General features: G+C 41.6%; 1 protein-coding gene across 4 annotated transcripts in view; it reads left to right on the top strand.

Moving 5' to 3' along the window:
* Positions 1-26,473, top strand: part of kmt2ba (lysine (K)-specific methyltransferase 2Ba) — a 41,072-nt gene that overhangs the window by 7,825 nt on the left and 6,774 nt on the right. For 2 of the 4 annotated variants that reach the window (XM_080788048.1, XM_080788050.1), the window contains exons 5-30: positions 5-167; positions 589-835; positions 1,601-1,638; positions 2,048-2,287; positions 3,128-3,234; positions 4,911-7,247; positions 8,794-8,907; positions 9,302-9,448; positions 10,089-10,181; positions 10,430-10,538; positions 13,171-13,284; positions 13,868-14,058; positions 14,503-14,607; positions 14,737-14,850; positions 16,488-16,564; positions 17,303-17,403; positions 18,406-18,476; positions 19,186-19,320; positions 19,531-19,689; positions 20,310-20,427; positions 20,544-20,622; positions 20,970-21,130; positions 21,805-21,972; positions 22,154-25,013; positions 25,377-25,499; positions 25,922-26,175. In XM_080788048.1, coding sequence (XP_080644174.1) covers positions 5-167; positions 589-835; positions 1,601-1,638; positions 2,048-2,287; positions 3,128-3,234; positions 4,911-7,247; positions 8,794-8,907; positions 9,302-9,448; positions 10,089-10,181; positions 10,430-10,538; positions 13,171-13,284; positions 13,868-14,058; positions 14,503-14,607; positions 14,737-14,850; positions 16,488-16,564; positions 17,303-17,403; positions 18,406-18,476; positions 19,186-19,320; positions 19,531-19,689; positions 20,310-20,427; positions 20,544-20,622; positions 20,970-21,130; positions 21,805-21,972; positions 22,154-25,013; positions 25,377-25,499; positions 25,922-26,175 — 8,425 coding nt within the window. The remainder of the gene's footprint in view (positions 1-4; positions 168-588; positions 836-1,600; positions 1,639-2,047; positions 2,288-3,127; positions 3,235-4,910; positions 7,248-8,793; positions 8,908-9,301; positions 9,449-10,088; positions 10,182-10,429; positions 10,539-13,170; positions 13,285-13,867; positions 14,059-14,502; positions 14,608-14,736; positions 14,851-16,487; positions 16,565-17,302; positions 17,404-18,405; positions 18,477-19,185; positions 19,321-19,530; positions 19,690-20,309; positions 20,428-20,543; positions 20,623-20,969; positions 21,131-21,804; positions 21,973-22,153; positions 25,014-25,376; positions 25,500-25,921; positions 26,176-26,473) is intronic. The other 2 variants (XM_080788049.1, XM_080788051.1) reach the window with 2 other exon arrangements.

The raw sequence follows: 26,473 nt of genomic DNA on the forward strand, positions 1-26,473 counted from the left end.
GTAGGAGCAGGAGCAATCGCTGTGTGGTCCACGTATTAAGCACGTATGTCGGGCGGCTGCAGTGGCTTTAGGCCAGCCTCGAGCCATGGTGCCTGACGACATTCCCAGGCTCAGTGCTCTGCCGCTCCATGAGAGAGAGGGCATCAACCCTTCACCAGACGCAGAAGGTAGCCTACACTCTCTTTTTACACATTTTCTGTCTTATAACTAGATGTTTCCAGGTTTGATCCCCTTCCACAGTTTGGAAAGTAACTTTCTTGTGTGTTAACTCTGATAAATTTAACTATAGTTAAATAAAGACTAGATTTGTGGTTTTCTTTGAGGTGCCTTCTTGATCTCTCCAGATTCTCTCACTCTTTCCATTCCTTTCTCTTCCGCCTCCTTACCCCTTTTTATGCTCACTTGCTTTTACTCTTTCCTTTTCATCCTTCCCTCTTCTGTCCTGTCTGTTTGACTTACTCTCTGTCATCTTCTTTCTCCCTCTCCTTTTCTCCTCTCTGCCTCTCATATTTACTTCTCTTGCTCTCTCCCCTGCTACTACCATTCCTTTCTTCACCTCTCTCTTGCTCTCTATCATATGTCCTACAGATGTTGAAGATGATGATGATGATGATGATGGTGATGCCTCAGACCAGGACACGACCCCGTGGGTGGTCCCTCAAGATCCCGTACAGAGATGGAGGAAGAAAAAGATGGAACATGCAGGACCAAGGAAAAAAAAAAGGCGGTGTGGGCGCTGCCAACAATGCCTTGTCGACCACGACTGTGGAACGTGCGGCAACTGTCTGGATAAGCCCAAGTTCGGAGGGCCCAACACCAAGCGACAGTGTTGCATGTATGTTGTTCCATAAGACTTCACTAGTACTAATCTGCCAGGAGAAGATTTAAAGGGATGGTTCTGTATCTATTGGCAGCTAGCAGACCCCATTCGTTTCCAGTAGTATTGTTAACGAAATGCTAACAAGCTACTAATGAATTGCATTTTTATAGCGCTTTTCCAAGTGCTCAAAGCGCTTTACAATGGTTCATTCATTCATACTAGTGGACATTTCTCAGTAACACTACTGCCTTTTGCAATATGTGACATTTAAACCGTGTGTGTGTGTATATGTGTGTGTGTGTGTGTGTGTGTGTGTGTATATATATATATATATATATATAATTAAAAAAAACAGAGCTACCCCTTTAACTTTTATCCTCTAGCCACAGTAGGTTATCACAATGTGGTCTTTTTAAGTGCATTGTTTTCTTTCATTTTATTCAGAAAGCTGAGCAAATCCTTTGCATTAGCATCTCATTCGCCTTAGCCTATATGAAATACACTAGTCACTTTAAGTGTTAACACTGAGTTTTTAACATATAAAAGTGATATTTCTGTTTTCATGATCATTATTCCACATGCAATGATGAAATCAGTAATGCCTTTTATTTATTTTCAACAAAATAAAATTATAATATCAAATCATTTGAATATTTGTAAAAAAATAATAATCAATTGATGCATCTCTACTACAATTTATACATGAATACATTAGATATATATACAATTTCCCATGGAGATTGTATACATTTTAAAATCATTCATGTCTTCTACCACCAGATATAAAAAGTGCTTGCAGATGTTGCAGAAGGGAACAGGTGAGTGCTGCTGAAACGTATGCGTCCGTGATTAACTGGTGAATAAGATTAATGTTTTTACTTTTACACTGCAAAAAATATCAATTTGCTATTTGGTTTAGAACGATATAAAAATTGCAATACCGTGGCAATTTTGAAATCCTGAGATTGTACTTGTAATTCTCTGCTTTAAATGTGTTTCAGATATCCCACTCAAAATAGATAAACTTTTGCTAAAGAATCTCCGTCTTACAAAAAAAAGGTTCTGCTCATTCAAACTTAGAGAAAAATATATTCTATTCTAATTGGACCGTCTTTCTCACTGATAAAATGAAAGCAAACCAACTGTTTACATCATATCCAAATACTATAAGCCTGGTATAACCCAAAAGTTCTAACTTCTTCTAATCCATTGGGTTTCTGGTCTCAGAAAGGAGAAAGGTGATCATGAAGAAGAGGACTCTGTGGCGGCGGCGGCAGCATTCGCGTACCACGTCAACCGATGAGGAAGGAGGAGAGGCGGGGGAGGGCTTGTCCACCTCCATCACCCTCGGCCGCTCCAGGCGGAACATCACACCACGCTGCTATAGCAACCTGCTGAAGTCAGAGTCTGAGACAGAAAGTGCTGAAGATGACCCTGAAAAGCCTGTTGCTGCTGCAAGCAGCCAAGGTAGTTTAACCACATGGGCCCACTAGCATCCCTATTCTTGGCATGTAAATGAAAATTGACTTATATTTGGTTGAAAATAGATGAACATCTGGTAATAATAGACATTCTGCGAATAGCGGATCTACAAGCTGTGTCACATGTCACACAATTCTGAGCTTTTGGAAATATATATATATCCGTCTTATACAGAGCTACTGAGGGGGTTGATCCCGTGGTTGGAATTTTCTGATATCGTACCGTTCGCTGTATGTCAGTGCTCCAATAATACGATACAGTTAGATCTTCATGCTTTAGACAGATGTATTACTTCACCGTGTACAGCATATGCGTTTCATAAACAAAACATGAGTTAGAAACAGACAATTAATATTTCAGACAAAGTACAAACATTTCACGGCCCAGTGTTTGAACAGCATGTACACCTGCAGTCAAAAACCCCTTTCCTGGTCAATCCTCCCTATACTACAGATGGCAGTGAACCTGGCGCTTATAAAGCCAACAGCGCCACCCCATGGTTACTTACCGTAAATTCATTTGATATTTGTACTCATTTGGCCCTTAGACACACACACACACACACACACACAAACAAATATTTATTAGGGCTGTCAATCGATTATGCATGATTGTCCATACTCTATAGTTAATCATAGTTTTTTTATCCTTTCTAAATATACCATAAATCTGTGGTTTTCAACCCTTTTCATATCAAACAGTCTTTTAAAGTGAACGCGTATGCTGGCACTGGGAACTGGGGTTTATGCTAACAGCTAGCAGTAGAGATAGTTAATAGCATTAAAGTACATTTATAGCATTGGTCAATTTTTTTCTTTTCTGCAGCTACTGCTCCTCGAGATGTCGTATCAGTTCCAGCTAACATTCCTATTGAGCCGATGAAGCCTCGACGACCTGGCCCCAAAGGACCCGGCAGATTTAGGTCTACTAAGGTAACAGTAGTACAGTTTACTGTTGCACTGCCTGCTTGGTATCATCTAATCAGACATGGGTCAAATAGTATTTGTAAAATAGTTTTAAAGGGTTGCTTTAGTTTACTTGGATACAATAGGTAGATGTTATTGCCTGGCACTATGAATTGTAAATCCCTTCAAGAATAATACATGGTGGCACAGTTGGTAGTGCTGTCGCCTCACAGCTAGAATGTCCTGGGTTTGATTCCCACTCGGGACGCTGTGGGTGCTGGCGGCGTGTTTCCTCCTCCGAGTCATCAGTGCCCATACCCGAGGCGGGGTTGGCGAAAGGGCCTTTCTGTGTGGAGTTTGCATGTTCTCCCCGTGTCCCCTAGGGTAGGTACCCCCACAAAAACATGCAGTAATCCTGGTCTCTAAACTGCCTCCCCCTGGCCAGCCGGGGTGCCTGATGGAGGGGAAAGGAACTGGTTGGAATAACGTGTTCCTTCCCCGTGCTACGTCCAACCAGGGAAACTCCCCGCTGTCAGGTGTAAAGGAGCAACTTGGACACTCGGTCATGAAGGAAGCATGAGTTCAAGTCCGTTGCTCTCCCCATGTCCCCCATATATGGGGACTAGGTTGGCGGAGGTTGTGTAGAGCCCAGGATCACATTATTAGATAATTGACACAGGGGTGAAAAATGGGTTACAAAATTGAAGAAAAAAAAGAATAATACAAAAATAATTGTTTGCCAATAGTAATTGGCCCATGCTTGAACCTAACCCTAATTTAACCTCCATTATAAATTATTCTAATTACACTTTTCTTTCCAAACATTCTAATTGTAGCTTATGGCATCATGAGCCTTAAACTCATTTTAATACCAATCTTTATGATTTTCTCATTGATGCTTATGCATAACTTAAGCTGTGTTCATGGTAAAATGCTTATTTTTTTGTTAATTCCCTAACCTTTTGCGGGAAATTATTTTATATTCCATTGTTTTAATGTGAGGAGACATAAATACCATATATGACATGTATTTTCGTGTCATAGGTCAGTCGTGTTTAAAGTTTCCTTTTAAATAAGCAAACATAAAAAAGGCAACAATGCATATTATTACCATGAACTCATTCTTGAGTGGATTACAGAATATTGGAATATCTGTTCAACTCTTTCATGACAGAATGATTCAAATCACTAATGTTATTAACATCTACATTCTACACACAATGTATATATATATATCGTAGTGTATTTTTTTATTTAATCATTCATTAATGAAGTAGCCATTAGGTTAGTAGTGAAATTCCCTTCCTATCTTTTGTCAGTGGCTGTAGATACACATGGAACTGCTTGTGGAGTAAGAGCTAGCTCACTAGCATGCAAACATTTATTGGCCTAATAACACCATCGGAAATGGGTGTCTTTGGTCAATCATATAACTGTTTACTATTGTGACCCCCTCTATCCCACTTGTTGATTTTTTTTTTCTTCATGTGTATCTAAGTCCTGATAGGAATTTGATTTGTTATATCACTTCCTCATTCCCTTCTTTGTTTCTAAGTTATGAATAATTCTCAATGGTATCATGTTGATAGTCACCTCTTTTTCCCCACTTTACCTTTTGCTGCTGCCGATCGCCGCTTTCTGCATGTCACACTAGTATTACTGCAACATATCTCTGAAACCTACCTTGCTGCTGTTTGGCTTAGGCAGAGTCCCCTCCTCCACAGGAACAGGTGGAGATAGAAGGGACGGAGCCCATGCAAGGATCCAACCCACCCAGAAGCCCCTTGCAGCAGTTGAAGCTGCCACAGATGCAGCGTCTACAAATACATTTACACCGTCTACCTGACTCTATAGCACAGTCATCTCTGCCATCACAGCTGCAGCAGTTACCGCAATGTACAGACCCATGTCCTCTGCAGTCACCACATTCTAGAACACGTTCAAAGCCACCCAAACCCGAAATGTGTGCGCCTCATTCATCACATCCTAGAACACAGTCAGAATTAGAGCCGAGTGTGCCATTTTTATCACAGTGTCAAACACCGCTTCCTCAACAACTGGTGAAGCCCATTACACACCCATCACAAAGTGGTAACAAATCTTTAACTTGCTCACCTCCAAGAACCATTGTGTCTGTACCTCATTGTACTCATTCACGCCCAGAAAACACCTCTGTAACTCATCCACCCCCACTACCAGAGTCCACAATTGATTCAGCTCCATCACCCAAGTCTAGAATTGATTTGTTTCCACAGCCCAAGTCTGTTACTCATCCACCCTCACAGCCAGAGTCTAGAACTCATTCAACAACAGAACCGAAGTCTGTAATTTATTCAGCGCCACAGCCCAAGTCTGTTACTCATCCACCTCTGCTACCAGAGTCTACAATTGATTTAGCTCCACAATCAGAATCTAGAACCGAATCAGTTCCACAACCCCAAACTGTTACTCATCCCCCTCCACAACCTGACTCTGCAAACCATTCAGCTCCACTAGCAAATGAATCTATCGGATGTTCACCTACAGAATCTGACAATGTCAACACGCCTATATCTCGCTCTCGTCCTTGCTCTCATTTAACTTTAGAACACAAGTCTTCAACTGACTCAGTTCCGCAACTTCGGCCTGCAAATTGTTTACCTCCGCAAGCCAACAAGTCTGACACAAAGCTAGGTGCTCTGCACTCATCAGATTCAGGAACACAGTCCTCTCCAACAAAATCCAAACCTGTATCACCATCATTTATTCGCCTGCAGTTGCACCGTCTGCCACAGTCTATAGTGCAAACTCTGCAGTTGAACAAGTTTGTATCTGTTTCACCTTCAGAACCTAAGGAAACTATGACTTTTTTATCTCCTAAAGCCAACAAAGTTGTAAGTCATTCACCTGTACAAGCAAACAAGTCTATAATTCCGTCACTCCCACAACCTGATTCTGTACCATCTCTGCCTCTGCAACCTGAGTCTAGAACTCCTGCTTCAAAAGTCAATGCATCTCTAAAAGGTTCAGATACACAACCCAACACATTAACTTTCTCAACTCCAAGGACCAATGAGACTGTACTAAATTGTACTCATTTACACCCAGAACCCAAGTCTGTAACTCCTCCACCCCCACAACCTGCATCCAGAACTGATTCAGCTCCACAACACGAGTCTAGAACTGATTCAGTTCCACAATCTGAGTCCGTTACTCAGCCACAACCTAACACTGCAAATAATTCAGCTCCAACAGCTGAGTCCATCAGTCTTTCACCTCCACAACCCAACAATGTCAACATGCCTGTACCTCGTTCTCCTCCACAAGTCAATAAGACTGTCACTAATACAACTTTAGAACATAAGTCTCTAAACCGCACAAATCCACAACTTGGGCCTGAAACTTGTTCACCTCTGCAAGCCAACAAGTCTGTTCCTGGTTCTCCTCTACAAGCCATCAAGTCTATTTGTCATTCACCTCCACAAGGCAAAGGGTGTGTATCCCCTCCAACTCCACAAGGAAAAGCAAAACAATCTGTGTCTTCTACACTTCCACAAGCCAATGAGTCTATTTGCCATTTTCCACCTCGAACTCCTGTTCCTGTAATGCAGGCAGTTCTGCCTGTGGCTCAGACTGTAGCACAGCGATATTTGCATGTGGGTTTGGAGCCTGAGCCTGTAGTATCAGCATTTTTGAAGCACCCAGAGCCGGTGACACTTGACACAGAGGTCCTGACACAGAGACAGACTCTTAACATAGACATGGAAGTGCATGCTGTTTTGCAAGCACACCCCAAGACTGTTGACCCGAATACAGAGGGACATCAAAATGGCACGCAGCAGGAGCAGCAAAAGGAGGAAATGGATGATCCACCTGAAGAAGAGAAGAGCTCAGATAAAGACACAGTGCTGCAACACGAACCCAGAAATGACTCACCCTATCTCATTCGTCCGCAGAATCCTGCAGATTATGCATCGCAGAGCACCCTGGCAGGGTTTACTAATGGATTCCCCCAAAAGGGCCTTTTGCAGAAGAGGCACAAGATCCGTGTAGACTTCAAGGTGAGTTTTGCATGTGTGGGGCTGCATTTAAAATGTACAGTTGTGTATGGTTGACATTGTCATGCTGAGATCCAAAGGTGAATGGATTTGTGTAATGACTACCATACACAACACTTTACCCAATTCACAGTTCACACTGGACTAGTATAACCTGGGGAACCTATGGTAATGTGTAATAATTGCAGAGGTCATCTGTGATCTTAATCCCATTTTATTTGGCCAGGTCAGGAATTTGTAAAGCAAGATTCCAGGGCAAACCACCTACCTATAACAGAGGTAATCTGACAATACTAGTCACATGTGAATCAGCATCTCAGTAATGTAGTTTTTTTTTGTTTTCTTTATACTAGTCTTGTGTGAATCAATATCTCAGTAATTTGGGTTTTTAATTTTCTCATTGCCTTTTTCCTTTCTCTTTCCTGGGCGAGAATTATGTTGGAAATAATGAATTACCGTATGGTTTGACAGCATTTTAAGTGCAAATTTGACTCCTCTAATACACAGCATGCACAGTAAAATCTCATAAAATTAATAAAGTTCATTTCTGAGAATGTAGAAGAAGGCAATCCCTCATACTGTATTCACTTGCAATTATATATAATATATGTATTGGTACCAACACTGGTATACAGACCATCATTCTTTGATCTGTTTCTGCCCAGTTATTTCTTTTCTCTCCTCGCTTCTAACGCAAGCACGAAAAAAAAGAGAATTTCACCACTTCTTCTTACACCTGTGCTATGGCAATAAAGCTGATCTGATCTGATTTGTACAAAATCATGTCGATGTCATATTTGTATACAGAAAAAAAATCTTTGTTTATGACTGCTCACCTAAAGTGTCAAAGTATTGTGTCAAAAGAATTTAAGCAAATTACCTGGTGTACAAATTCAACTAAATTGAATCTTACAACTTACCTGTTGTAAACCACACACTCTAACACAGGATTTTACTGTGTATAGTAGTGTGGGAGACCCATTCACAGAAAGATTAAGCTTAAATCTCAAGGACTAAAGTACAGATCCATATAGGACTCCAATCAACAAAGAATATAGTGGGTGTGTCACTGTGTCTGACATTTGATATTCAGACATTAGAAATGTTGTTTCAAGTAAGGCCGTGAATCTATTGCAAATTACATGTACATCTACCATTAGATACAATAAATGGCGGCTTACATCAAACATTTCAATGTTGCAGGCATGCCGTAGATGACATTTAATTATTACCCCTTTGTGAGAATGTATTAATATGATTCATTAATTGGCTTCAGCCTAAACCTTTTTGGTCCTTGTAAGAAAATAATTATGATCAAACGAATACATTCAATGTTCATTCTATGACCAAAATAAACTGAAACTGAATTAACTTATCGTATGAAATTATAAAATAGAATATCTCCCTACTCAGGTTTGGTTTGATATTAAAACCCTTGTATGCAATGTGATTCAGCAGACCAGAATTCTTCAACACTGGAAGATGATGGTCCTTTTTATAGTGTACAGGCAGTATATACATGTGTGTATGTGTGTCCTCTCACTCACAGGAAGACTGTGCTGTGCAGAATGTGTGGCTGATGGGTGGTCTCAGCGTCCTCACCTCCATCCCTACTACGCCTCTGCCAGTCTGTCTGCTATGTGCTAGTAAAGGACATCATGAGGTAAAACATGATTTTAAAAAGCCTGTTTTCTCTATGGCAATTGATAATCCCTTAGTGGCTCAGTTGCAACAAATATGGAGAAATCTTCTTATAATACAGTATTCAGTTTTTGTTTTCCACAGATTTCCATACAGCAAGCAATATGATATTGTAATGGCTTTTGCCTTTATTTTATATTTGTTTATAGAGGGACAGACAGTAGGGGGAGAGAGATGGGGGAGTGACATGTCACATGCAGTAAAGGCCGTCGGGATCGGGAGTCGAACCCGCGGCACACTGCCAGACTTGGGCTACCGGCCACGGTGCCTGGACCGTTGAGCCATGGCCCAGGTCATTGTAACATTTTTTATTAGTGAATACATCGTCCTCATGCTCCTGTTTCATCTGCCCTTAGATGATATACTGCCAGGTCTGCTGTGAGCCCTTCCATAGCTTCTGCCTGCTGCCAGAAGAACGCCCCTTAGAGGATAACAAGGAGAACTGGTGCTGCCGGCGCTGCAAGTTCTGCCATGTCTGTGGCCGTAAAAGCAAGAGCACCAAGGTATGCAGCTCTTCCTCTCCAGGCACACAGTAAAATCCTCTGTTAATTTACACATGACTGTACAAATATAACCAAGTGACTAAGTGAGTCTGTAAGGGTCCATTTTGTGGATGTTTTTTACGGAGTACAGTATCTGATAAATGGGGTTTTTAACACAAACATTGAAGACAAAGGTGAGGACGCAAATTCTGATTGGCCAGAATGAGATGATGTACGATAAAAGCGCCCCTCACTTCACATGGGTGTGATTTTTATAAGTAAAAGGCACTATACACAAACAGTTAATTAAGGCCATTCAAAACTCTTAAAAGCATATGTTTTGAATAGTTAAGTTGTCTAGTAATGGGTAGTGCCTCGTATTTATGCTAGGCTGGAAACGGCAGTAGCGTAACATGGTGATAAGCGTCTACTGTATTCTGCGCTGTGCGTTCGTGCCCAGTGTTTTTTGTGGGTGCCGAGTTGTTTAGAAGCGTTTTTAGGAGAACGCTTGAGTTCTTGAATTTGATTATTGTTGACATCATAATATTGTCTTATACTATCTATAGTATTTGGCATGGGTAAACTAGGGAACCAGTTGTTTCTTGACGATACATGTAGAATGTAAAAATCCCTAATTTATTTAATGTCTCTTCTTTTGTAGCCTGTTTTACAGTGCAGGAGATGCCAAAATTGCTACCATCCTTCGTGTTTAGGACCAACCTACCCTAAGCCCATGAACAGTACTTTGCCTTGGGTAAGTGCCAGTAAATTAAGAAATGCATTGATAACACTGTCTTATAACATCATGTTTTTAAATTGTACATGGTAACTGCTCAAACAAGGTCTCAGATCAGATGTTAAACAAAATATATTTCAACAAACTGTAGGTGCAGATGATGGTGCTTGTAAGAGGCATATTAAAATAATTCCCATGTTCAGGTAATGTCTTTTTTCCCTCTGTTCAAGCTTTAACTGTCACACTCTATGCCTCTAAATGTGTAGGTGTGCATGACATGTATTCGGTGTAAGAGCTGTGGTGTGACACCTGGGAAGGTCTGGAACCACGAACCTCAGGACCTCTGTCCTGTCTGTACTACTTTACACAAAAAAGGTAGGACAGCTGACAGTGGCAAAGTAGAAAACTTTACCTTTTTAAGTATTTTTTTGAGTGGTGCAACCACTCCTACAATCAGCAATGTCCATGTACCTACCTGTGTGTGTGTGTGTGTGTGTACCTGTGCACATGAGCCTGAGTATGTTACTGATTTATACCAGTAGGGGGCGGCAGAAACAGAGGGAGGGGTAGTGCTGTGTAATGAGAGAGAGAGAGAGAGAGAGAGAGGGGGGGGGGGGGGGGGGAATTGCACCACTCAGTTCACACGTGTGTGATTTTTATTTAAAGGACAACTTTAGTTTTTTTCAACCAAGGTTCATGTTTTAGGTTGTTATTAGAGAAACTAAAAGGTGAGTGTTCATTTTCTTTCATTTGCTGCTTTCTTTCGTTTTAGGGGTTTTAGCAGTTTTTGACAGGGGGGCGGGGGCATTCGAGCATGGGGCTAAATATGTATTTTTTAACACAATTTTATGGTGATTTATTTTTTTATGGATTACTATAGTCCTAATAAATGCCAGGAAATTACATCTGGCCACAAAAGATCACAGGATCTATTGAATGTGACAAACTTACATATTGAGCCTATACACACAGTATAAGCCTTCCCCCAGTAGGCTACCTTCACATTCAGTAGATCCTGTGATCTTCTGTGGCCAGATGTAATTTCCTGACGTTTATTAGGACTATAGTAAACCATTAAAAAATAAATCACCATAAAATTGTGTTAAAAAATACATATTTAGACCCATGCTCGAATGCCCCCGCCCCCCTGTCAAAAACAGCTAAATTCCCTAAAACGAAAGAAAGCAGCAAATGAAAAAAGATTAACACTTTTACTTTATCTAATAACAAACTAAAACATGAACCTTGGTTGAAAAAAACTAAAGTTGTCCTTTAAGTTCTTCCACTCTTGTCTTAACTTAGGGCGCTTTCACACCGGACATGTTTGGTTCGTTTAAAACGAACCATGGTCCGCTTACCCCTTTGGTTCGGTTGGTGTGAACATGCATCCGAACTCTGGTGCGGATCAAAGAAACGAACCATGGTCCGCTAAAAAAGGCCGGACTCGGTTCGCTTCCAAACGAACCACGGTGCGGTTCGTTACTGGTGTGAATGCATTCGGACTTTATAGAGGACCAAATACAGTACGATAGCCAAAATAGCTGTCGGGCTTCGGCAGTTGTGAGGCTGCATTAATAATTAGTTATAAAAGCATGTATTTTTTACGGGGATCACTATTGATATGACAGCTGACAGTCTGATTTTATTTTAATAGTAGACGCATGTCGAGGCGCAGCGCAAATGTAATGGCAGCGTACGAGGTTCACATGCGCAAAAATAACAGTATAGTATGTATAATTATCGACACGGAATGGTGTACGGTATATGGTACACGTGGATGTAAGCTTGTAGATCTGTTTATTTTAAGCATGCGCCGCCGTCACGCAAAGTTATGACAAAGCATGCGATGCATGAGTCTTCATGCGAGAGTTTCTCTTTCAACTCGTGTCCCCTCCTTTTTTCTGTCTGTCTGTCTGTCTGTGTGTGTGTGTGTGTGTGTGTGTGTGTGTGTGTGTGTGTATATTTATATGGGAGAGACGCAGAGACAGAGAATTTGAAATATTTAAAATCATCCATGTCGCGCACGGCCGCACGTATAGAGAAAAAGCCAATGTTAAATAAGCTATACACAGGTGGTCCCAAATGATTAATTGATTAGGCCTACATCACTATAGCAAAAGACGTAAAACTAGGTCAACTCAATTAGCTGCAGCGGAGCTTTTCTGACTTGAAGCTCAATAACCTACTAACTGACCACCTTCAAGTTTAAACCATAAGATGACATGGAAATGCCCGCCGATTTGATGCGCAGAAATAACATATATCTAATCGGGTCAAGGTGCACACATGGAAGAAAAGTCATTTTTATCGGGGATACCTTGTAGGCTATACGTCTCCGTGAATTGTATGCATCAGGAGCAAGCACATTATTGTTCAAACACCTGCTCATGTTCATCTGTTGCTCTTATTTGGCTAATAAAATAATTAATAAGAATGAATGCAATAGCAAGTTGTTGCTTCTCTTCTCTCTCTGTGTGACTGAAGGTTGCCCCAAAAATTGTAGACAGTGATTTCCCCTCATGTTCTTTTTCCCTCACTATTTGGTTCGCTTAACATGTCCACGTGTCATTTGTTTACATATTTGGTACGCTTTACAAAGTCCAGTGTGAACACCAAACGGACCAAAATCAAAATGCAAATATTTGGTCCTTGGTCCTTGATCCGGACCTTCTAAGCGAACTTTGGGTGTGAAAGCGCCCTTAGTGCACAGTTCAGAAAGTTCTTTCCAAGCAGAGGAAACGGCAGTGCTCACAGATCTCCTTCAGGTACCTTTTATTTAATGAGGCATGGGCAGCATATGAAAATTCAACGTGTTTCCGCACACTGCCCTCTTCAGTGTATGAATAAGGTTGGGTGCTGAACCTTGTACACATAAGCTTGCCTGTGCCTAATTAAATAAAGGTACCTGAAGTCCAAAATTCCTCTGAAGCATTGTGCTGTGAATGTTCCTCTGAGAGATTCATATGAATGGCATTTGTTCTTAACGGAACCCATGAATTTACCACAGGGAATTTCTGCACTGTATGCCAGAAGTGCTATGAAGACAACAGCCATGACCGTCTGATGATGCAGTGTTCAAAGTGTAACCACTGGGTGCATTCCAAATGTGAAGGACTCTCGGGTGAGTGGCTCTCAATGTATTTGACACATTATAATAATCTTTCAACCAGAAATGTACAAATCCCTACATGAAGGTCTTCGTTCCAAGTTATAGTTCTCTTCAGTACATGAGTCATTTTGCAAAGACGCATGCTTGATTTTGTCAGTGTTTGAGTTTCTCATTTGGGGAACAAAACAGTTTGGTTAATGGGCTTTATGCATGCAGAATTACTCTTCCTACTTCCGGGCCGCTTACTTCAGTACAGATGATACTAATTAAGGCTCTGTTCCATTTAGTGTGCAGTGGTTCTCAAACTTTTTAATTTGAAGTAACCTCATAACTCTGAGTGTACAAATGAGAGTTCACTCAGAGTTACAGACCTGTACAGGGCCATTTGGAACCCACTCATGGACACTTTGAGACCCACTGGTGTATAGCAGAGTGTTTCCAGTGAGCCAACACGCACAATAGCATCACCCTGACTCTGTTTGACCAGAATGGAACAGAGACTTCATTAGTAACACCTGTGAAGGTAGGGAAGAGGCCCAAGTTCTTCCCAAACTGGTGTGCATATAGCCCATTACTGTTGTGTGTGTTTTTCTAGATGAGCTGTGGGAAATGCTGTCCAGCCAGCCAAACGGCTTGGTGTTCACGTGTTCACCCTGCAGCCAATCAGAGGCTACTCCCAGCCCCTGGAGGGAGGAGCTACAGGGTAGGCTGAAGGCTGGGCTGGAGAGCGTGCTGACAGAGCTCCTTTCCTCAAACACTGCAGAGCATATCATCCTCTGTAAAGAGGTAAGAGTCCATTTAGTAGGTACTGGCTATTATTAAAATTGCCAGGTGAGATTATTGCAGTATAGTTGCCTGTATTTTCGAGAAAGTTTGACATTGTTGCAAGGGAACAGTAAGCCATCTGTTCCATTGAGACCTTTTTCATTCATTCATTGTCGTACACATTCACTAAATTAGAACACATAATACAAGTAATTGGAGAAAAAAAAAACTTTCGCATTCGGACAATATCAGTCACCAGAACTTTGGGTGTATATTTTCAAACGGGTTTGACATGGTTGAAATGGAGATTGAAGTTGAATGGGCTTAAATAGGTGGGGTATCTGACCGAATTAAATATCTAAATATTGAATCAAAGCAACCTAAAAACACTCTTGAAAACATATAGACTGTTAATATTAACATACAATATGTGAACCATATGTGAACATAATTATCTTGTTTCAGTGTAAGGCAGCCAGCTGCACAGATTCTATCAGGGACCAACAGAAGCCTGTCTGTGATCTACATGCAATGAGAGAGAAGCTAAAGGCAGGCTGTTACAATTCACTTGTAAGTATCCTATCCTATCCTCTTTTATTTTTAGAACAAAAAACATCAGCACTGTTGAAAGTGACTTGAATCCTGCAACAATTTCTTGACACAAATGTCTTGTCTTGTTTTGTCCTCTTCCCCACTCAGAATGCATTCCACGAAGATGTTGTCTCTGTGATCGGAAAGTGGCTTAAAGAAGAGGATTGTCATCCTGAGGAAGATCAAAGGCTGAACAATCAGGCGATGGAACACTACCTCAAGGTAAGTTGAATCCTCTTAATGTTACCTTTTCCTCTGCCACACATTTCTGCTCTAGCGTGCTGGTACCGTGGTTCTCTCACAGTTTACCTGAATTACCTATTCACTGGTGTATTGGTAGCATGTGTGTGCAATTATACATATTTTTCTCTTTTTTGTCAAATATGTTTTTATTGAACAGATTATAAATTATTACAAACTGAATATGAAATACTTTTTTTATGAAACAAAATGAAAGAAAAAAAAATAAAGACAAAAAAGATAAAGAAATCCCTTAACCCTCCCACCCATACTGCTCAGTGACACTGCATACTATATAATAAGATGATAGAAAGCTCATGGAAAACATCTGAAAAGAAAATGGCGTACAGTCAACCATATCAATGGTATCCTGTCTATTAATCGTTTCTACTCGGGTAATGGACATGGGGCAGCCAAACCTTATCAAACTGTCTCTCCCTGTTTCTCAGGAAATACCTTATTCTCTCAAGATGAAGTGTACTAGTCATAGTGCTTAAATGCAGGAGCCTCTTCCTTCTTCCAGTGTGTCAGAATTAGTTTTTTCGCTGTAATCAGACCATAATATGGTCATATTATGAGAAGAGTTGTTTCTGTGCTCTCGTCAACATAGGCATGGAGTCTGACAAACCCAGAATTATTAGTACAGGATCGGGGTCAATATGAATACTCAAAATATCAGAGAGCGTCTCAAATATCTTAATCCAATATCTTTGTATCCGAGGGCAAAGGGCGAAGCTATGAAGAAGATTTGCATCTATTGGGTATATGTTATGTAATTTTAATTTGGAATAATGGAGTTTATGTATGACTCGAAACTGGATAAGGCAATGTCTGGAATTGATAGAGCACGCATTAATTTCTTCAAGGCTGTCTTCCCAGAGCTCGTCTGAAATTGAAGTCCCCAGCTCATTTTCCCACAATATAATTCAAATAACAATAATGAACTTTTGTATGTGATGAGGGCAATCGTCTATATCCCACACCAGTATACAATACACAAGACTACATGATAAAGATCTATCTGTCATTGAAACACGGTACAGAGCAGTTGACGATGTTCTCTCTGCTGCTCTTTGGATTGCCAGCTTCAACAGTTACCTGTTGAAGCTCCAATCCTTAACTTTTTCTCTGCCATCTATGTTTGAAATCGTAGCTAAAGGTGATAACTACATTCGTAGACAACCGTATACTCCATATATGACGGCGACCGTCAATTTACCTTTTAACATTGCTCCGGTTACTATGGAGAGCCTCCGTCCCCACCAGCTATGGGATTTCTAAATCCAGCTCCATTGAGCCTCCATTATAACAGGACTTTCAAAGCGTTGTATCTCTAAAGCTTCGAGCAATGTCCATGGTGAGCCGTCGCGCATCCCGGCGATCGTAAATCATTTGTGAGTTTGTATAGCATCACTGAGCACATGTAATGATAGCTAAGGGGTATGAGCTACTGCTAACGATGACTGTGCTCACAACAACAGCCCCCACCTCTCTGAATAACCCAGAAATGAAACAAGGAGTGTAGAGTGAGAGCGGACGTGTGGCATACGTTACGTGTGCTTATGCTACCACCTAGCAGCAGTAATAAAGTTAACTTTAAAATGTTGTCTATATTACAGTTGATGGAGCAGGTTTTCAGTTGGTGCGATAGACGCAATATGAAAACTTGGGAGCCAGTCTCCAAAGATTTCCCATGGTAAGTTTTTCTAATAATTTAACCACAAAGTGGGCCCTGTACTTATTTGACAGTATTCGTGCGGGCTACACTAAATCGTCTAATTGAATAGAATCATTTCCTTCACTAAATAGAACACAAGCTGTAGAAATGTGTCTTGTTGACATTAGAGGCACATTGGCAACTTGAATACTTATCCAGAACATAAAATCATAAAAAGAAAAAGTTTAAAAGTGCTTTATTTGTGTTTTATACACAACCAAGTGTAGCCTAGTTATTAACAACAGCTTGAACAAATATCTATAACCAGATATACCTATTTGACAGTGCGATGCAGAAACATAATTGCCTTGATATATAATGAGTGTTGGCTGAATACAGATACAAGACCTGCCCTGCTCTTGAATATGATGGAATATGATTAAGGATTACTGTGATTATGGTAAGTTCACATGTAGGGATGGAGCTCATTCATTTTTATTGATAAAGATCACCTTATCGAGCAGGCTTATCGAGCCGGGTCCTTATCGAGCTCACTATCAAGCATTTGCTATTATTTTGTGGAAAGCTGGGAGATACATTCTGAACAGAACCTTATTTTTATTGGCCAGTTCAACCCAGTTGTGAGAGTTTGTATGCCATGACACACACACACACACACACACACACACACTATGCATATCTTTTCTATAATCGATAACATAGAGATGGATGACAATCTTCTCCATGTTTGTTTGTTCCTTTTTGTATCTTTTTCAGCGGCATGCTCCCTGAGGCAGTTCTTCCTCCCTCCAAGGAGCACAGTTATGCACGGTGGCAGGAGAGAACCCCTCATGACAGAAGCGGCAGTCCTTGCAATGGTATGGAAGTTGCTGTATGGACCAACTGTCATTGATGGATAATAACAATATAACGCCCTCTCCCACAATTTCTTGACGTTTCTTTTATGGCCATGTGTCTTATTGTTTTTATTTTTACTTACCGTAGTTATTACAGTTTTCCACCATTTCTTGTTTTGTATTATCATGAGCATGATATAGTGGGCCATAGGGGATGAATCACTGTCACATCAGCAAATATGTGTGTATGTGTAGATGAAGCTAGGTAAGCTTTAAGGTCTATTCATATTCATTCAGTTTTAAGTGAAGAGGTGACCTCTGTTTTACTAACCACCGTTTCAGTGATGTGTTTGTGTGAGTGGTCAGTCGCTTACCACCACGGTGTGAAGTCATGTTGGAACTGGAGTATGAATAGGCCTTTAGTTAGCAAGCCTCTATTCATGGCACTGTCATGCAAAATAAGATGAAAACAAATATTAACAGGAATCCCTATTTTTATGAAGACCTGCCTCAAAATAACCGATTTCCGTTTGTCGCTTTGTTTATTGTATATGGGTAATATAATTGGATATCAGAAGACTTTTATTTATTTTGTATTCAGTTTTTTTATTATCCTTGAACACATTATAAAATGAGGTTACTGAAGTAAAACAGAATTACAATGAATATATCAAACTTATGGTAACAGTGAGTACCTCTAGTCTCCACAGACGATGGCCTTAACCCATTGACAAAGATAACACTGTTTTGGGCACAGTTTGTGCCTTGACATCTGTAAGAATACGTTAAAATGACTTAATTCATAATCTCTCTGACACATACAAACTTAAAATGTGCACTAGTAAGCAGAACCCTCTATCACACACACACACACACACACACACACTGAAATGGGTAAAGATAAACATTTCTATATATAATCTCAGGAGAACATGTGTGTCAGTTATAAATGTAAATAAAGTGAATAATATAATTTGATCTTACACTTTAATATAAAGTATAAATCTTTCACTCTTCCAACAGGTGTAAAGAAAGACTTTGGTGACAAGAGGCAGTGCGCTCTGTGCCAACAGTGTGGAGATTACGCCCCCAATGTGAGTCACTACCTTTCTTTGTTACTCTAACCTTTAACCTTTTAGACCTGAGGGCGATTCTAAAAATGCCTTCTAAATCCTAACCTAAGTTTTATGGAAAACGTATATCTTTGAATTAAAAACCGTTATTTTAACTCTGTCTGCCTGGTGGCGGCAGAAGGTAGTTAAACCCTGCCAGGGCATATTCTCTATATTCGGGTAGTTTCATTTCCGACAGCGCTCGTAGTTTCAGACAATGAAAATCCTACTTTGAACGCGGGAATTTTTTCTACGTCCGAGCATAGACATGGTAACGCCCCGCCTGCCTCTGATTGGCCTACCGACACTGCCAGCCGCACCAGAATTTCCTCCGTGGTGGAGGATACATGCTGGATTGTCTGCCTCTGTGGTGGGAAATAATACAAGAGAATGACATCTTGGCACGCGCGACAGAAACTTTTATTTTTGTAGAAGAAGCAAACTAATATTGTTTATCCTGTTTGCTTTGATGGAATAATTGATTGCGGCTAAACTGTTTCATATTTGGTGTAAACCTTTAGATACGAAGATGTTCGTACTTAGTAGTCAAATAATTAAAAAAATCGCTGATAAGAGGTTTCTGCCCGACAGTGACTATATATAGTAAGTAACAACTAAAATTACACAGATGCTTTGCTTTCCCGGATTGAAAGTTGTTTACACTTAATTGTGTTTATGTACTTTTCCACAGGATGAAGGCAGGCTGCTGTACTTGGGTCAGAACGACTGGGCTCATGTGAACTGCTGCCTGTGGTCTGCTGAGGTGTATGAGGATAATGGTGCTCTTTTGCAAGTGCACAGTGCTCTCTCAAGGGGGCGCCTCCTGGTGAGTATGCACTAAACTACAGCTGAATTTATTTTATTACATTTAAGAATTCCCTGTAAAAATCGAATTGATCAAACCAGTGTAAATATTTACTCACATTGTATCATGTCTGTTGTGTTTGTGCAAATTGCCATTGATTTTGATAGAAAACTAACCAACCGACTTCTTTGGACACATTCAATTTACTCGTCACTGCTTCCTCCTCCCTAGCGGTGTGACTGCTGCAGCCAGTCAGGGGCCACTGTGGGATGTTGTCTGTCTACCTGCCAAAGTAACTACCACTTCATGTGTGCTCGTGCAGAGAATTGTGTTTTCCAGCCGGACAGGAAGGTGTATTGCAACAAACACAGGGACCTTGTTAGTAAAAAGGTAGGCCTTTGATACACTTTGTTTCTTTCTCCATCTCTCTCTCGATTTCAGTTCAAAAGTTCATTTTGGACTGAGTTAAAAACATTCACTTATATATTCAAAGATTTGCGCCACATTTTTACGATAAAAAGAAAAATAGCAGACCTACAAGCTCGTAGCACGCCACTCGGTGGTGCTCTATGAGCTTTTAGATCTGCTATTTTTCAATAGCTAAATTATAACATAATGTTTAAAACACCAAAAGGGGTTCCGGCCCAAAATGGCTTAAAGGGTATATCACTTAATGTTTGGGGTCATTTTATCTTATTGTCTACTTAGGCTTTTGTTTGACGTTTTTAAGGTGCTTTATTCAGTATTTAGATTTGATATGCATCAAATATCTAAATCACATTTCATTTATGTTTTTGGCAAATGAAAATAAAAATGTATATAATTAATGAAAAATGTCATTCAAAGAATTTGGCACCATCACACATTAGGACAATATCAGTCTAAGTATGCGTGTTTTCAATGAATCTAACATGGTTAAAATGCAGTTTGTACTGTCAGTAACTGACTTCACACATTTGCTGTGTAGCCTATTGCCTAATGATTTACACCCCTTAAATCCCCACTGCCAGATGGTGTCTGGGAATGGGTTTGAAGTTCCTCGACGTGTCTATGTGGACTTCGAGGGGATCACACTGAGGAAGAAGTTCCTTACGGGCCTGGAGCCAGAGTCCATAAACATGACCATCGGTAAGGTGTTTATTATAGGGGCGCCCTCTGGTTTGGATAGGAGTGGTTTCATCATGTTAATTTGACTGGGCTTATGCTGGGCCCTGACAACACTACCATACATGTTTCTTGTGCAGGTTCTCTGCAGATCCTTAAGCTCGGTGTCTTGTCAGAGCTGTCGTCACATGGAAGGATGCTGTATCCTGCCGGTTACCAGTAAGTGACAAATAGCCATTGTGTGACAAAGTGAATTTAATGTTGTTTAAAGTCATGTAATGCAATCAAATATGACTTTTCTGTGTGGATGTATGGGCTGTCAAGGCCAGAAAGTAGTTTTTTGCCACTCATTAGGCATTTCCGCATAACTTCCTGGTATGATGATGATGTCACACGCATCTCTCTACATGGGAAGTGTTAGAGACAATTTATCAATACCAAAATATCCAAAAAATGTTGCACTATGCACTATTTTTAACCACTATAGAATCAAGAGTCCTTAAGATCTTAATCATTGTGTCTGTCTGTTGATCTTGCTCCTCACAAACCTCTGTCTTAATTGTCAGATGCACTCGTTTGTACTGGAGCACGGTGGACCCGCGCAGGCGCTGCCAGTACACCTGCAAGGTGATGGAGGTGTGCACTCCTCTCCCTGGGCAGGAGAAAGACCCAAGGTGGGACAAGGAAGACAATCACACCACCATACACAGTCCCAGTGACAGCAGTGGTGAGCAAACGTTTACTGAACTTAGCTATGATGTTTCTATGACTTAAGATTCCATATTTGGGCATTGTTTCATCCTGATCCAACTGCCATTCACTTACAGAATACTAAAGTAAAAGTATTTCCTAAAATGTAAAAAACAAATCACACCCGTGTGAAGTAAGGGGCGCTCTTATCATCTTACATCATCCATTCATTGTCAATTGGAATTTAATAATTTGAGTAGGACAAAAATACAGACACATATGACGCAAATTCGTGTTAGGACAAGAATGGACACTATAGCTGAATATCGGAGGGGCTAAAACTGGGTGAAAACAGAATCAGAGGTCTTTATTGCCATGACATTTGTAAACGTGTTAGGAATTTAGTTTGAGACAGCAGAGTGCACTTACAACATTAGGACAGGTGTAAAACAGGACAAGACAGTGCAATGAATAATTAATAATAAAGTGCATGTGTTCAGGTCAGTTCAGAGCACAAGTCAGTCAGTCCATTTCTCTTGAGTGGGGGTGGTGGGAGGATAAAAGATACACAAATTGAACAGACGGGGAGTGACACACAGCAAAGGTTGTTTGGCTCAGGAAACTACTTACTGTTAACTACATTAAAGCATAATTATGCTGTATAGTGCAAGGCCATTTGCGTCCCCACTGCTGACATCTTCTCTTTACCAGAAATGGAGACTCCAGAAAAGATGAGCATCATGATCTCGCCAATAGGGGTTAAGTCAAGTGTGCCATCAGCCATCTCAGAACAGGACCATAGATATGGAGCCAAAGCCCCTGGTTACAGTCAAACCAGAAGACCAGCTGGAGGGTCATCTAGACCTCTTCCATCTCCAGGTAAGGATTTGTGCAACAAGACATGTACTCATGTCTTGTGCAAAGTTGTATAATAATGGTCCAAACACACATTATATTTTACACTCATTTGGGGCCATACATTATACATGCCTCAGCTCTTGATGTTCAAATATTCAGTTATTGACTTTGTTCAGCTCATGCTAATTCATTGCTTCATCAGGGTCAGGCCCTCCAAGATCACACCACATCCTGACCCTCAGGGATCTGGATGACAACCGAAGGCCTCGGCGTCTGTCCTCAAGGAGCCGCTGCAGCTCCTCTCCCTCGGACAGCGATCCCTCTATGCCAATGACTCTCCGCTCAGGCGGCACCATCCACAGCAGAGCCTCTTTGTTCAGCTCCCCTCCTAGTTTGACTGACCTTATTTCAACCTCACGTCCTCCATCACAGCAAGGCCGGAACTCTGCATCCCCTCGCGTGTCTTCTCCGCCAGGGTCCCCCTCCAGCATCACCCCGGGGGTCTCACCACGGCAAGGAGCCACCCCTCGCTCCCCGAAAGGCAGACAGCTCTTCAAAATCACCACGCCAGTGTCTGCTGAGGTTCCCCAAGACTTCCTAGCGTCATCTGAGGCAGAGGATTCATTAGTGGCTGTCACCAATGGAATCTCCCTAGCCCCTGATAGCTTGGAGGAAGAAGTTGCTCAACTTATGGCCCAGGAGCTGCCGTATACTGTGTTTGATGCAGACACTGAGGTAGCTGTGGCTTCCATGCTAGATGCTAAACTAGAATTTGATGAGGCCCTGCTCAGCGAAAATGTGTCACTAAACTGCAATGCTCAGGTCGGTAGTGGGGAGGCCAGGAATGTTGATGAAGTTGAGGCACAAAATGAAGGAATGGAAACTGGTCAGGAGCATGGATCTCTCGATGATGATGGTGGCCATTATTTAAAATTTTCACGTACAGTGATGGTATGCGAGGCATCCAAGGACTCTGAAAACACAGGTCTCCTTCAACCATCCTCATCACATTCCATCTCACAGCTGGATGGTGCTGCTGATGGAGGATCAGAAAGTGATGGAAGTGAGACAGTTGAGGATGATGCTTCGAACACAGTCGGAGGAATTGTAGCAGCTAGGATTCAAACAATCCAGAATACCCCAACCAAAAAATTGACTGTTGCTCTGAAAAGGCTAGAGTCCATTTACACAGGGACAAAATCATCAGACAACAACACAACATCCACCATGGCCTGTGAATCTAAGGCGGGGTCTGCAATGTCTGTAGTTCCCGAGTCAAACTTGTCATCGCAAGAGACTGTTCAAGAGGGCTCCCAGATAAGTGATTCTCAAAAAGACCTTTTGGATGCAGTTACGGGTCATTTTATCTCTGAGGGTGTTCCACTAGTGCAAGCAACAACAAACGAAGAACTAGCCAGTTCCTCAACTGACTCAGCTGATTCAGATGTAGCTGAAATGGGTGACCTTGACTGTACCACACATAAAAAGATTGCTACAACGCATACAAAAGCTATTGTAGTAAAACGCAAACAAATCCGCACACCCCCACATGAAGACGACATTATTACATATGTAGATGATATGGGTGATCCTGACTATGCACCTGAGGCCACAGTCAAAAAGATGACTACAGCGCATACAAAGGCTATTGTAGTAAAACCCAAACAAAACCGCACCGCCCCATATGTAGACGATCTTGCGTATGTAGATGATATGAGTGACCTTGACTATACACCTGAGAAAACGGCCAAAAGGAAGGCCACAGCCAAAAAGACAACGGCTCATACAAAGGCTATAATTGTAAAACCCAAACAAAAGCGCACACCAATATTTGTAGACAATATTGCATATGTGGACAAAATGGACTACACACCTGAGACCACAGCCAAAAAGACATCAGCTCATACAATTATTGTGAAACCCAAACAAACCTGCACACCAATATTTGGAGTGCCGTATAATCAGGGTGCCTCCACAGAGTCCACACCTGAGGCCACAGCCAAAAAGATCACTACAGCGCTTACAAAGACTATTATTGTAAAACCTAAACTAAATCTCACACCCCCAACAATTGTAAGAGTCGTTCCACCCAAGCCTTGTCTTTCACTTCAGTCCCAAAGTACTGAATTGCCTTTGCCTCCACAATCTTCACCAGCTGTAAATGCTACCTCTGCTTCACCAGGTGTTGTTGCCGCTGTGTCACAGGCGGTTACCTCTCCCATTGTGATTAATGGCTTAAACTCTTTACCTGTACAACAACCTGGAGCATCAAGAGGGAGAACCATCGCCATCTGCCTTGATGCTGCCAAACAAGCACAACCGCACCAATTAGTGATTGGTGCTCCTAAGCAAGTGGCTCCTCAAATCCCCGCCCCATCCCCTTCCCCACAAGTCCTTCTGGTAAACCGACAAGGTCAGATTCTCATCAAAGACTCCAGGACCAACACCTATCAACCCCTCAGTCCAAACGCACCCAACTATAACAAAATAAGTGAATTTGCCAAGATGATCCATACTGGTAATGCCGTGCAGCACCCTGTCCCCCGTGTGATCATAAAACCAAACTCCAGCACCAGGCCCTTGGTCAGAACCGTCATCCCAAGTAGCAACCACATGCCGTGCTCCGATAAGAGAGTTATTGTCCACACTGCGATCAGAGGAGGTCGGCCAGTTGTCATCGGGGTTAAGAACCTTTCTCAGCCAGGCTCACCCTCCAACCAAGAAGCCCAAGCCATTATAGAAAGAGCCATGGCTAGCCACCGAGAGCCAATTTCACATCCAGTCATCCTGTGCTCTCCTGCACGACCAAACCCCAGAATTCTCAGTTCACCCCAGTCCCAGGTTACACCCCTCCCAGAGATGCTCCCATCACCTGTTGCCACGTTGCAAATCCCCAGTGGTTTTAGTGATTGCAAAACGGATGCACTCATGTCGTCGCGCACCCAAGTGCGCATGAAGAGAGTGTCCTCTGTGTCAGAGCAGCCAGGCAGTAAGAGATGCAGGAAAGACTTCCTGACTGAACTGATGCCTCCATCCGAGCTTGATGACCTTAACGATGCTAGGTGAGGGTTACATTTTTTGTCCCCCACACCTACTTCAAGCTTATGTTCAATTTGTCTTAAAAGTATTAAGCATACTTTGGTAGTCCTTTTTTAAATGAACAATTCCAAGTCCTTTGCAAATGGACAGAATGGGTGACTGTTATCACCTGCATTGCAAATAGCACTGTACCATCGTGAAATATCTTGTTTATATTGCATTATAGAGTGCATTCTCCCATGTATTCACTTTGAGATGATTACCGTTACATAATGGTCTCTCTGAGGAGCTCTGAGTTTGTCTCATTTCAGAGTCCCTTTGAGTTCATGGCCATGGGGATAAATGCTGAAACATACACCCTAAACCACATTGCTTTCTCGTCACAGAGCCAGCCGTGTGAGAATGAAAGCGCCGACACTGAAGGATGTTCTTGATCTGGACCAAGGGAATGTTCCTTATACCATTGAGCAACCAAGCATCAAATCATCCTCAGAGTTGGGATTGATAAAGTGAGTTCATAAAAAGAGAAAAACTTCAATACAATGACATTTCTGTTGATTACTGATTTGATTACAAAATGCTCTATCCATTTTGAGAAAGATAATTCTCACCAAAGCTCCTGAATTAAATGTTAAAGATATTCACACAACATGTCTAAGTTTATAATAGAATGTTCTTTTCTTTATTTATATTTTTATCAAATTTCATGAACTAAATAAATGAATAAACAAATACATAAACAAACTAGAACTGCACTCTGTCGAGTGCCTACTTGCACGTTGCACACAAGTAGTCCATTTATGGCCTACTAGTGCGCAAGCAGAGCGCGCAAGTACTGTCGCACATTTGTATGAGCACGACCACAGTACTTGCACGCTCTGCTTGCGCAAATAATAAATAATAATTGTTCTTATTATTATTCCTTACTCAGGTGCCCCATGGAACAAGCCATCAACAGCAGTAACACAGAGACCCTGGCCATCAACAGCAGTAACATGAAGGCCCTGCCCATCAACAGCAGTAACATGAAGGCCCTGCCCATCAACAGCAGTAAAATGGAGGCCCCGCCTATCAACAGCAGTGAAATGGAGGCCCCGCCTATCAACAGCAGTAACATGGAGGGTAAATCACATGTCTGCCTCAGTGCTCGCCATGGAGACCTCTCTGAATGGGCGCCCTGTACAGGTTGGTGATATATTAACCCATTCTGAACGGGAACCCATTTTGGTGTTAGCGTCATGTTATGCTTTAGCTATTGAAAAATAGCAGATCTACAAGCTCATAGCGCGCCACCGAGTGGCGCGCTACGAGCTTGTAGGTCTGCTATTTTCGAAAAATCGAAGAGCGACTGACATTTTTAGAATCTGATCTCAGGTCAGAATGGGTTAATCAGACCAGTGTGTGTCCAGTGGAAACCTCGTATGAATCTGATCTCAGGTCAGAATGGGTTAAGAAGACCTGAGGCCGATTCTACAAATGCCTT

Source organism: Protomyctophum bolini, assembly GCF_963924005.1.
Source record: "Protomyctophum bolini genome assembly, chromosome: 17".
NCBI lineage: Eukaryota > Metazoa > Chordata > Actinopteri > Myctophiformes > Myctophidae > Protomyctophum > Protomyctophum bolini.